Here is a 13,700-nt window from a genome sequence, read left to right on the forward strand (position 1 = left end):
TCCTGCCTCCTGACTAAAACTACCTAGGGTGGAATTTACTTACAACAGTGTTGTGCATTCTGCGACAGGGAAGTCACTTTCTCTTTGGTTTATACTTTTGTTCTTAATTATGTTGTTGAATTAGTTTGGTTGCCTAAAGCTTCTGAAGTTAGTGTAGCGGCTAAAAGTATAGCTCAAGAAGTTGTATTGTGGAAGAAAGTGTCAAGGCTAAACTTAAAGCTGCGGAAAAGAAGAACAAAGCTGTTGTAGACAAGCGAAGTTATATTCTGAAAGAAAGTGTCAAGGCTAAACTTGAAACTTCGAGAAAGAAGAACAAAGCTGTTGTAGACAAACGAAGAAGATTCAAAGTCTTCAAAGAGGGGCTTGAGGTTATGGTGTTCTTACGCAATGAGAGGTTTCTAGTCGGCACATATAGCAAGTTATAGCCACGAAAATATGGTCCGTTTAATTGGCTCTTCCTGATTTTATGAACATCTCAAATACATTTAAGAGTAAAGTGCATCTTATGTACTCGTATCTTAATCGTGACACCACTATCTATATTAGAGTTTGAAAACAATCAATTAAAATACCAAACTTTAAATTCGTTACAGAATGTGCAATTCCGTCTATCTCAGTTAACGACGTTAGATTTTTTAAGGTATTTTTGTCTTTTCATTCGTCTAACGACTCTCAACCCTATTTAATAGAGCAGACATCCCTCAAATGTTATACAATATTCTGATATAGCCTAATTATCCTGTTGTTAACACCCATACTAAATAGTTAATGAGAGTTGAAGAAGACTTCGTAATATTTTGGGACTTTCTACTTTATTAAATATGCCAGAACAAAAATATGCAAATACCTAAAAAATTAACGGAGCTAACTGGGATAGATCATTTTGCATATTCTTTGAAGACTTTCAAAATTGATATTTCAATTGATTGTTTTTAAACTATAATATTGAAAGTGGTGTCACGACCAAGTACTGGTACACAAAGTACACTAGACTCTACATTTAATGCGGCTGATATTTTGAGTATTATGCTAATTTTGTTCTATATCCAGATGCATATATACGATGACATGATCATGCTAAAGGCTATCACATAAACATCTGAACATGCCAAAAACTAGTAGGTCTTGACGGATGGAGGCTTTGGTCGCATGATCATGCTCAAAGCGACATGATCACGCTTGCTATATTAATATTTGATTTTAATTAGGATTTTTCTTCTTTTTTGTTATGAGGTTTTATATCATTATATAAATAATATTATGATGGATTTTATTATTAAATACTATTGAAATAAAAAATCCTTTAAGAGTTTTCTCATCTTTCTGTGGATTCCAGAATTATCAATAGAATTTATGCTTGCGGATTCAATTTTGTTCGTAAGAATTAAGGGGCCATTTGGATAACCTTAAAAAAAGTGTTTCTTGCTTAAAGAAAAGAAGTGTATTAGAAGTGAAAAGCAAATTAAGATTTACAAGTGATTAAACTGTTTGAGAAAGAAGTAGAAATACCGAAACAAAAAACTAGTATTCTCAGCTTTTTTATAAATATTTCGGATTTTTTTACACTTCTGACGGGTCAGAAAAATAGAAGCTAATTTCTGACGGGAAACCGAAAGTTGGATTGGCCAAACATGCCCTAACACTTGTGTTTCTGCGCTTCCGTGCTGCGTCACCAAGTCTATCCACTTGCAAGAATCTCAGCAGAATTGAAGGTCAACTCTGCCCCTGGTTATCTACTCCCAAAGACAACTCTCATACCCGATCCCTGAAAGCATAAGAAACTTATCACAAGACATCAGCATATGTAGTAACTAGAAAATTTTGAAAAGCACAAAGTTTTATGGTATAAATTTAACAAATATATTTTTTAACCATAAACATTGGAATGGTTGTGTTTTGTTTGTATGAAATTAGAAGGTTGCTGGAGGCACTGAGGGCCACTTCATATTTCTGGTGCCCTACTGTCCGGTACTTTTGATCACTGAATGATTCTGAGTTCGAAGTCGCAAGTACAGGAGAGTTAGCAGTGGCGGAACCAATATTTTTTTCGACCCCGGGCTAAACTATTATTAAAATTTCAGCAAAAAAATTCAAAGTAAATATGCATACCTTAATTGGTTAAGTGGTGACATCTTTACTGTTAGTAACTAATACCAGACCTGAAATTGTACTATTGCAATACCAGACCTGAGAGTTAGTAACTGTAATACCAGACCTGAAATTGTACTATTGTCTTGATCATATGCAAAGGTTGATAATGAACACATGCTACATTTAATAGGCGGACACTTAGACACTGATGATTCTATGCAACAACTATTCTGCTCTGTTATCAGCCATCAGGGGCGCATAAAGAAGCCGCACTCATAAATCTCAGAATCCATTGTCTTTAAGCAAGAAATAGCTAACATTGTAACAACTTGTTCCAACAAGATTATCAATCTGTCATGAGCGCGTGACAGTTAGATGTTAAGTCTGATATATATATCTTAACACGCTTGATTCGGGTTTATGTCCATGTGCTGAGTTACAGATAAAAATCTGATTAGTCGAAGTAGGGGCACTGCATTAACGGTGATAGGGTGACTTCTAATAAAAACTACTTTATCAAACACTCGGCCTTCATTTTTGTAAGAAACATAAAATTATTTTAACATATAGCTAGAGTTGAAAAGTCCCAGCCAATGCAACCCCGTAAAATGGCTTCTAATGCTACCTCTATTGATCAGAAGAGGTCCAGAAGGACGGAAAAGCTCTCATCTATAACGAATCAGAGGAATGCAATTGAGGAAAGCAAATGTGATGTCTCCGGTTCTCCGTACTCCTACAATTGGTGGCCTTCTATGAGATGTTACTCCGTAAACTTGAGTTAATTCTCTACATATTCTGAGGAATATATCAGAAAAATACACTCAGAGCCCAGCAATGGTACATACGGCCTACCAGTCAAACGTTCACTATGAAAACGTTCCAGGCAAAGACTTTGAGTAGTGTGTATGGTAATTTTGTAGGCCATTTGCAACTGGGAACTTATTGTTTGTTATTTGTATGTGGTTACGGTTCCTTGAAAAGTGAAGATAAACTGAACGTAGAAGGCAAGAAAATCAGTAGGTTGCTTACTTGAGAATGTTAAAGCAATGAAGTGGCCTGGTAATCATTTAACACATAGGAATATCATTACCCATTATGTATAATATATAGGACATTGTAGATTAACTGTATCAGATATTCCGTTAATCACTGGTCCTACTTTGCTGTCATAAAGCTTTCGTTCTGTTAGTGGCCCACCCATTTTAGTTTGTAACAATTGTGTTCCTAAACGTGCTTTTAAAGTGGTTGGTTTATCTTCTGTTGTCCGAGAACACTTGAGTTCTGGTTGGTTTATCTTCTGTTGTCCGAGAACACTTGAGTTCAACTCTTAGAACAGATACTCATTTGTAAGGCATACAAGCCTAATTCCTAAACGAAAGAGGGTGATCATGTTTTTCTATTACGATCGTATGATGGTTAGAAAATGGAGTGAGGGCTGAGGAGCTGCGAGTTGCATAGTGGTACAAAATGGGCGGGACCCAAATAATATAGAAAAAGCGATAGTAGTCGCTGCACTTTGAGAATAAACCACACACATCACCCCATTCATTTTGTTCACAGGACAGCACCACCGCTCAAGCTCCCTTTAAAATTCCTCACCATATACACACTCCCACCGCATTTCCCATTCGAAACACTTTACTTTTCCACTCTGTTTCTGCCAAAAATGCAGCTTAGTTTAGCTGCTGTGTTAGTGAGTGCATTAGTAGTAGCTTCGGTCCAAGCAGAGGATCCTTATCGGTACTTCAACTGGAATGTTACTTATGGTGATATTTATCCCCTCGGTGTTCGTCAACAGGTCATTCTTTGCGTTTTTAACTGGATTTCATGCTAGTAGCTAGTATAAGTTGTCCTCTGATTTTTGTAACTTTTTTTTGTTTAGGGAATATTGATCAATGGACAATTTCCTGGTCCTGATATACATTCAGTCACCAATGATAATCTTATCATTAACGTCTTTAACAGCTTAAACCAGCCTTTTCTAATCTCCTGGCAAGTTCTCTATTTTTCAATTGCAATTATGTATAATGTGCTTAAGTTTTCATTGCAGTTAAATACATTGTGGTTAGACTATAATGTACACTCATTCACTGCACTTTTCTTTATTAAAAGCATATTTCAAAGCATTGTTTTGCAATTAATCCGATGACGAGTTACTAAACAACTGGAATGATGTAGGAATGGCATTCAGCAGAGGAGGAATTCATTTGTGGATGGAGTGTACGGGACTACATGCCCCATTCCTCCGGGAAAGAATTACACATACATTCTACAAGTGAAGGATCAGATCGGAAGCTTTTACTATTTTCCTTCCCTTGCATTCCACAAAGCTGCTGGTGGATTTGGAGGTATTAGAATCCTTAGCCGTCCCAGGATTCCTGTCCCATTCCCTGATCCTTCAGGTGATTACACCGTCTTAATTGGAGACTGGTACAAGTCTAATCACATGGTAAGAAACTTATAAACTGGAACATACTTTATTATCAATTGTTCCATTATTCCATTATGTAAATCATATTTTTTGGAAAGACTCAAGTGAGCTTTTGATAGCGGAATGATAATTTGAATTTATAAATGTCTTAAACAAGTGGCTGCAACCTGTACTCTATTTCCACAGAAATTAAAGGCAATTCTCGACAATGGTAGGAAGTTACCTTTTCCAGATGGCGTTCTGATCAACGGGAGGGGTCCAAATGGAGTCTCTTTTAACGTTGAACAAGGTATATTGTCTAATAGTTTTCTTTCAGTATCGTTAATCTGCTACAATAACTGCTTTAAGTATACGTACTTAAGTCTTAATCATAATTTAAAATGACTCGGTGTTAACTGAGGAATCTGATGATAAAATATTCGGGAGGCTTGCTGGAATTATAGTGGTGGTTGATGACCGCGTACGACGGAGTAGAGTTTGTGGAAGACACCACCTAACAATGTTGATGATGCTGAATTTGGCTATAACACTTAGTATTGTTATTCATTTCAATCTGTTTTCTGCAGGTAAAACATACAGGCTCAGAATATCAAATGTTGGACTAGAGAATTCGCTGAACTTCCGGATTCAAGGCCATAAAATGAAACTGGTTGAGGTGGAGGGAACACACACACTACAGTCCACCTATTCATCACTTGATATTCATGTTGGTCAGTCATACTCAGTACTTGTCACCGCCGACCAACCAGCTAAGGATTACTATATTGTTGTGTCATCCCGATTCACCTCTAAAATTCTCACCACCACTGGTATTCTTAAATATAGCAACTCTGCTGCCCCAGTGTCCGGTCCCCTCCCTGGTGGACCAACTACCCAGATTGACTGGTCTTTGAACCAGGCACGATCTATCAGGTTTGGATCTTGGCCCCTTGATATTCTCTCGTCCCATTTTGACTTTTTGATACAAGGTATAAAAAACAACATCTACATTCGATGAAAAAAATTATTATTATATCATATAAAACTTTAGATTCTAAACTTTTACTTATTTGATAAAATACGTGTAAAAAAAATCAAAAGATGTCTGATAACTTAGTACTTAAGCATATCGTTTGCATTTCAGGAGTAATCTCACAGCTAGCGGACCAAGGCCTAATCCACAGGGCTCTTACCATTATGGCATGATAAAAACCAGCCGAACTATCAGGTTGTCGAGTAGTGCTGGTCAAGTCCATGGCAAACAGAGATATGGAATCAACAGCGTTTCCTTTGTCCTAGCTGACACTCCCCTGAAGCTGGCTGACTACTTCAAAATTGGAGGAGTTTTTCGCATTGGCAGCATATCACCAAATCCCACCGGAGGAGGTTTGTATCTGGACACTTCTGTTATGGGCGCTGATTTCCGAGCTTTTGTTGAAATTGTGTTTGAGAACCCGGAAAACATTGTTCAGAGTTACCACCTCGATGGATACTCTTTCTTTGTAGTAGGGTGAGTACATCATAATCTTTATTATAGGCTTATAGCTTAACTGTGAGTACATCATAATCTTTAATCTGGCTTAATTAACTGTCTTACATGTGAGCCTTGCAAGTTAAATTAGTGATAATAAAAACATTCTCTAATTTTCTGATTGGAAATTACAGAATGGATGGAGGACAGTGGAGTTCAGGAAGCAGAAACAACTACAATCTCCGGGATGCAATTGCACGGTGCACCGTTCAGGTAACTACTACCTCCATCCCAAATTAGAGTAATAAGTAAAACTTTACCTTTACTCCCTTAATTAAACCCATGCAAAGGGCTGATATATACTCCCTCCTTTTGAAATATAGTTTCTGGCGCATATTACTAAGTGTTTTCACCGCATAACTAAAATCATAAATTTTTTTTCCTCAAAAAAAAAATCATAAATTTTATAAATATTTTATAAATATAATATTAATCATATTTTCTTATTTAAATTTATTTTTAAAAATAATGATTTTAATTATGCGGTCAAACAACCTCTGGTATTTCAAAACACCCCGACTAATTCAAAATTTTGTTATTTGTAATTATCATTTTATGATTTTTTTTAATATTAATGAATTGAAATTTTATTAAATTATATCAACCGACTGGTTATATTTTTTTCTTGAAAATTAGCTTTTATAATATTTCTTTTATATTGTAAATGATAGTATAAATAATAAAAATACTATTTATCTTTAAATGTTTTTCTAATATTAATCAGTGATAATATGTTTTCGATTATATTTAAATCATATTTTATATATTTCATATATCTTGATTTGTAAGAGAGAAAAAATTATTTATCACTTCTTGTTTCTTGTTTGTCTGAAATGGACAATGTTAAAGTTAAAAAGGGTATGTGTTTGTATTTAAGCACAACATATACATTATAACTAAGAATACACATGTCGGTAAATCTATCATTGTTATATTTTTATAAAAAATTTATATTTAAAATTTATTTTAACGTCATTGTATTCATTTTTATATGAAAAATTATATGATAATGTATTAAAAATTGATAAAATATTATTGATAGATTGATTATGTTTTCTTTAGAGATATAATTGTTATATATTTATTTATATATTGTAAAAAGGTAGTAAAAATACTATATATATATATGTATATATATATATATATATCATCTATTTATAAGTATATTTTAATATTAAAACATCCTCCGTCCTAATCTACATGTCCATTTTGAAAAAATAACGCATATCAAGAATATGTTAGTTGGGTATTTAATTTTTTCGTCTATTCTTGATAGTTGCACTATATTAAAGTGTATTTTGAGTATATGTATACCAGTCAAACATTGAAAATGGTGTTCAAGAGCAATTTAACAAAAATGATTTAAAACGTTATTTTGAAAGAAGAGAGAGACAAATATTTTTTTCAAAAGAGACGTGTAAATTGGGACGGAGGGCTTATATGTCCTTTTTTTAAAAAAATAATGCATATTAAGAAAATGTTAATTGGGTATTTAATTTTCTTGTCTATTCATGATAGTTGAACTAAATTAAAGTGTGTTGTGAGTGTATACTAGTCAAATATTGAAAATTGTATTTCAAGAGCATTTTAACAAAAATGATTTTAAAAAATTGCAATGAAAAGAGAGAGATGAACAAGTATTTTTGAACAAATATTTTTTTACAAAAAAGATATGTATAGGATAGTGGGAATACCAATTTTCTACTATAATTTTTGTGGCCTTACAGGTGTACCCCAGATCATGGACAGCTATTTATGTCCCACTTGATAACGTGGGAATGTGGAATCTAAGGTCGGAGTTTTGGGCACGCCAATATCTTGGACAACAATTTTATGTGCGTGTTTACACAAATTCCAATTCAATCAGAGACGAGTATCCCATTCCCAAGAATGCACGTCTTTGTGGTCGTGCAGCTGGTCGTCACACACGACCCCTTTGAATGACTAAATTCACCGGTCGCGATCACAAGAGGTTCCCGTTTAGCTCGATGAATTAAGAATTTAAATTTAGAGTTAAATGCATAAGGCATATATCCAGAAAATACTTTTTTTTTTTGTAATAGGTGTATCTTTATTATTTATTTAATATATTGTATACCTCATCTACATGACTTGATGGAATTTGGGTTTGCATTACAAGTATCTCTATGATTCATTTAACACATTGTGTACCTCATCTAAACAATTTGGTGCAATCCGTGTTTGCATATCATATATGTCTATTATTAATTTAACATATAGTGTACACTCATCTAAATAACCTGGTGCAATCTGTATATATTAGCCTTAGAGCAACAACATCTTTAGGATTACTTTTCCAATTTTTTCTACCCCACACACTTGAGCCAAGTAAGTGAAATCAATCCCGAACAATAATTGGCTAATTGCTTCCAGACAGAAGGGTCGTTTCACGCTTTTCAAAATAATAATATATTCATATAATAGTTCATGTTAGATCTATTATAATGAACTTCATTTTGTATAATTGAGTAAAAACAATTTAAATTATTTATTCAAGTTTCTAATAAAAAGAATTTAAATTCTAAAATAAGATGATAATTATGATAATCAAATTAAAGTGTTAAAATTTAAAAAAAGTATTAAAATACAAGTTCATTTTGTAGATGATGATATATCCGTTTATCACGTATCTGCATACTGTTTCGAATTTATTTTTCATATGGGACAAAAAGTTCTTCATCCAAGTTTGGTTCCGGTAAGCCATTTATTGCATCATCATCATAAATAGGTAGTGGACCAAATTGAGTGGCATATGTGTCCCTTTTGTCTTCAACAATCATATTATTATGTATTATGATGCACGGTCTCATGATTCTCCCAAGGTTTGTGTTGTCCCGAAAACATGCTGGACTACGTACAATTCGAAACGGGACTGTAACACACCAAATGCTCGTTCAAAATCTTTCGTTGGCTTTCTTGATATTTTAAAACTAATTTTCTTTTCTCACTTTTTGGACGTGGTATTATTTTAACGAATGTTGACCATTTAGGATATATTCCATCGGTTTTTCATTGATAGTAAAATTTACCTCTGGAGCACGACCTTGTAGTACATCATCAAATAATGATGATCGATCTAAAATATTTATGTCATTATTTGATCAAATAACTCCAACAAATGCATATCATATACATAGATTAGATGAAGCAACCGCTTCCAATATAATTGTTGCAACTCTTTTGTGACCACTCATGAAAATTCTTTTCCATGCTTTTGGACAATTTTTTCATTGCTAGTGCATGCAATCAATAATTCCCATCTTATCTGAAAAACCACTAGCCTCACTCATCTGTAATAGGCGTTGCACGCCATTTGAGTTGGGCTTTCATTAGTATTCACCCTCAAATATCGTAATCACATTGGTGACAAATTTTTTCAAGCATTCAACTTCGCTACTCTCTCCAATATGAACGTAGTCATCAACAGCGTTAGCGGATACACAATTTGACAACACATGCATTGCCGCAGTGCATTTTTGTAAAGGTGATAAACCTTTGTCCATATATTATATGAAAGATCGCGACTCGATGATTGTCTTTAGTGTCATCGCAAAACTCTTCAATAAATTCTTCAATGAATTCGTTAGTGAAGCTTTATGATGTAGGTGTTTGATTGATGTGAATTAAAAGAATTGATACATCTTGTTTATACGGAAAGTAAAAATGAATATATTCCGACGACCAACTTACAAACAAATAAAAACATATACTAGCTTCCAAAGACTAGTTTACAGATAAATAAAAACAAATACTAGCTTCCAACGACTAATTTACAAACAAATTAGAAAAATACTAGCTTGCAACATCTAGTTTACAAACAAATAAAACTAACAAGAAAAGACAAAATTCTAGTTTTTTGCCATAATTTTTTCAAGCAACTTTGCATGAGTCTTCCGCTAAGCATATTTATCCATTATGTCCATTTTTTTTTCGTTATTAACTCATACAAATTCCCATTCATAAACTTCTGCAATTGTGGCCTTGACCTTTCCTTTCCATTTAGTTGCAGCTTTTATACCTTTGGGACGAACTGGTTCATATTCATCAGATGGTGGTGTATCATTATTTTTTTCTGATGAGTACGCTCCGGAACTACTTAATTTAGTTCCTTTAGAACTTGCACTAGTTAGAGGAGTTTTCTACTTGGGATGTCTATGATGCTCGCGCCAATGAAGCTTAAAGTTAGACTTCTTGTAATTAGTTAAATGATCTTGGTAAGCCCTTTTCAATTATTTTGTTGAAGTTTGAAACGCTCTCGATTTTTCACTGAGCCTCATCATAAAACACACCAAATTTCTAAGCACATTCATTTATTCTATGCCACAACTCATTTTTTAATGACACTGGGATTATCTTCTTCACAATATTAATGAATTCGGACCCAAAATACTTCGACTTTTTGATCAATATCGATTAGTGGATCAATTGACACATTCAACCATGCACATATTAAGATTCAACTTCAACGCACCTTCCATGACTGGTATTTTTTTTTTTTTTGCAAATCTTCGATTTCTTCGCAATTATCATTTAGATCAATAATGTTTTCGTGATCAAAAGCCGACTTTTGCGCTTTCGGAGAATTTTGGATATTGATTAGTGTCGAATGTAATTAGATTTTAAACAATAAATCATGACTTTTTAAAGTATTGCTTATTTTAATATACAAGATGACATATATTTTGGAGAAAACATAAAGTTTAGTATAATATATTAATTTATTCATTTAATATTTTTTTGTCAAAGCCTTTTTTTTTTTGAAATTTTTTGTCAAAGGCTTACAGGGGTGTATTGGATTAGGATTTTAAAGTATTTTTTTCATTCATGAAATCTGAGGGTTTTCGATTGGGATTGTTTGAAATCCATTAAAATCTTGGGGTATTCAATTGGGATTTTAAATTATGTTACAAAACCTGGTGGTATTCAATTGAGATTTTAAATTATGCTTTAAAATCTGATGGTATTCAATTGGGATTGTTTAAAATCCATCAAAATCGAATGGTATTCAAGTGCTGATGGATTTTTTTGGATTTAATAAAATGATGGATTTTGTGGCATTCTTCAGTGTGTTTTAAGTTTTTTGAAGTCCCACTAAAATCAATGAGATTTTGAAGCATTGTGCTTAAATCCTATCAACTCTGCGACATTTTATCAAGAATCCGCACAAAATCAAAATCACATGCAATCCATTAAAATCCATAGACTAAAAACAATTCATTAAAATCCCAATCGAATACACCCCTGTTAGTATAGCACATTTGTTAGAATATTTGTTAAAAATGGATAATAATAGTTAATGAGGTAATTGCATATCGCACCCCCTAAGTATCGTTCAAAAACGATAGAGTACCTATACTTTAAGAAACTCAACTCGCACCCCTTATCTTTACTTCTCAAAACCGAGATGCACCCCCTGCCGTTAACTTCCGTTAACTCAGTGCACTCCGTTAAGTCACTATATATATAATTGCAATTTGGACCCCCCCTAACTTACGTTCAAAAACGATATTGTACCCGTACTTTTGGAAACCCAAATCGCACCACCTATATTTACATTTCAAGAACGATACGCACCCCCTCCGTTCCTGAGATGTAAAAATAGGGGGTGCGTATCGTTCCTGAGATGTAAAAATAGGGGGTCCGAATTGCAATTATATATATAGTGACTTAACGGAGTGCATTAAGTTAACGGAAGTTAACGGCAAGGGGTGCATCTCGGTTTTGAGAAGTAAAGATAAGAGGTGCGAGTTGAGTTTCTTAAAGTATAGGTACTCTATCATTTTTGAACGATACTTAGAGCATCTCCAGCAGCATCTTAACCCATTCCTTAAATATAATATAAAATATTGGATCATAATGACTTAAGATAATAATAGCTATTCTCACCTCCAACAATATTCCTTATATTCATTCCTTATATACTATTTTATTATTAAAAGTTACCATTATTGCAATAGGTGAAGAGAGAGAACATGTTTGTATTCAAAATTTATTATAAAATAAGATTTAGGAGAGGAGAGAGGTTACCTAAAAATAAGGCATGGCTAGTGGATCTTAGTGATTTAGGGAATCACTAAGAGCAAGTCCAATAGGTGTGCTAAATCAAGTCTTAAATCCAAAAATAGGGAATATGGGATAAAATTGCACTCACTATGCTAGTGATGTGCTAAATCACTAGCACAAGCCTCCCCTTCCCTATTTTTAGAATATGCTAGCCACTTCTAAACTATTTTTATCATTAAAATATTCATTTCCCTCTCTCCTCCACATCATTTCCCTCTCTCTTTTTCCCTCTCTCCTCCACTATTTAATATTATTATAATAATAGGGAATGGATATAGGGAGTACTATTGGAGCTCATGTGCTAAATCTTGTGCTAAATCACTAAGGGGTCGTTTGGTTCGCGAGACGGTATCGATTTGGAATCAGGAATCGGTTTGAGCTGGTATGGGTTTGAGGTATCATTCCTGATAGCATTTGTTTGGTTCAACGCCGGAATGAATTTATGTTATTTGAAATATTTTTATAAAATAATTAAATAAAACTAATTATTGTTAAATAAAAATATTTATTATTCAGGTGAGATTTACCAATTTTAATTTAAAATATTTTTGTAAAGTTTTATAATACTTTATATTAAAAAATAATTAAACTAAAACTGATACCCATACCCCCTTCTCATACCCACCTCCCCCTAGGGTATGAGAAACTCATTCCTGGTGGGTTTCAGGTATGAGTATCAGATTAAAAAAATTTCAACCAAACATCAGGTATGGGGTTGGAATGAACCAAACCCATACCTGATACCAGAAAGGACCCAACCAAACGACCCCTAAGACATATTATTTTATAATATTTTTAGGGAACTTCTTAGCATAGTGTTGGACTTGCTCTAAGATACTGTTGGAGTGGATTATTTTCCCATATTCCTCATATTTTAAAAGGGATAATTAATTCTTACGTCCCTGAATTATAGGCTGTTTATTATATAGATCCCTATCCTATTATTTGTAATAATGCGATCCTTAAACTTTCAAATTTTTCTGATTCAGGTCCTTCCGTTAAAAGTCAACTAACATCTGTTAGTCAATGCTTACGTGGCAAATACGAAAAATTAAAATTAAAACAGTAATAGCTAATTCATCACAGCAATACTCTCTTCTATCACCATCCTGTCTTCTTGATCTCTCTCTCCCCCTCTCCTCTCTCTCCCTCTCTTTCCCTATAGCTCCCTCCCTAGGATATGCAGCAGAAGAATTGAAGGGAGAAACTAAACACAAAACCCATTAATCAGACCTATTAATACAATAATTTGCATTATACATACACACAAATGTTGTGTGTATCTGTGTGCGAGAATGTAAGTATGTGTGTATATATACTCCACAACCTGTTAATATATGTACACTCCCCCGTTTCTTTAGGTCCAAGATCAAGAAGAGAGGATGGTGATGGTTATGGTGACGAAGGAGAGTATTGCTGTGATGAGTTTCTGATCAGTCAGCTATTATTTTTTTAATTTTTATTTTTTATATTTGCCATGTAAGCATTGACTAACGGATGTTAGTTGACTTTTAACGGAAGGATCCGAATCAGAAAATTATGAAAGTTTAAGGATCGTATTAATGTAAAAAATAGGATAGGGAC

At 33.7% G+C, this 13,700-nt stretch overlaps 1 protein-coding gene across 1 annotated transcript; it reads left to right on the top strand.

Moving 5' to 3' along the window:
- The first annotated feature begins 3,597 nt into the window (after window positions 1-3,597).
- LOC108224943 (L-ascorbate oxidase homolog) lies at window positions 3,598-8,134 on the top strand. The gene is made up of 8 exons (XM_017399712.2): window positions 3,598-3,889; window positions 3,974-4,083; window positions 4,270-4,540; window positions 4,709-4,811; window positions 5,089-5,434; window positions 5,646-6,011; window positions 6,167-6,245; window positions 7,760-8,134. Exons 1-8 carry the CDS (start codon window positions 3,758-3,760, stop codon window positions 7,970-7,972), a joined length of 1,620 nt encoding a protein of 539 aa, XP_017255201.1. The 5' UTR covers window positions 3,598-3,757; the 3' UTR covers window positions 7,973-8,134.
- The last annotated feature ends 5,566 nt before the right edge of the window (window positions 8,135-13,700 follow it).

This window comes from Daucus carota, chromosome 6 (assembly GCF_001625215.2).
Source record: "Daucus carota subsp. sativus chromosome 6, DH1 v3.0, whole genome shotgun sequence".
Classification (NCBI taxonomy): domain Eukaryota; kingdom Viridiplantae; phylum Streptophyta; class Magnoliopsida; order Apiales; family Apiaceae; genus Daucus; species Daucus carota.

Coding starts and splice junctions, on each gene's coding strand:
- LOC108224943 (XM_017399712.2), top strand. CDS start 3,758: ATGCAGCTTAGTTTAGCTGCTGTGTTAGTGAGTGCATTAGTAGTAGCT. Junction 5,435..5,645: donor AACCAGGCACGATCTATCAG/GTTTGGATCTTG, acceptor TTTGCATTTCAG/GAGTAATCTCACAGCTAGCG. Junction 6,012..6,166: donor TACTCTTTCTTTGTAGTAGG/GTGAGTACATCA, acceptor TGGAAATTACAG/AATGGATGGAGGACAGTGGA.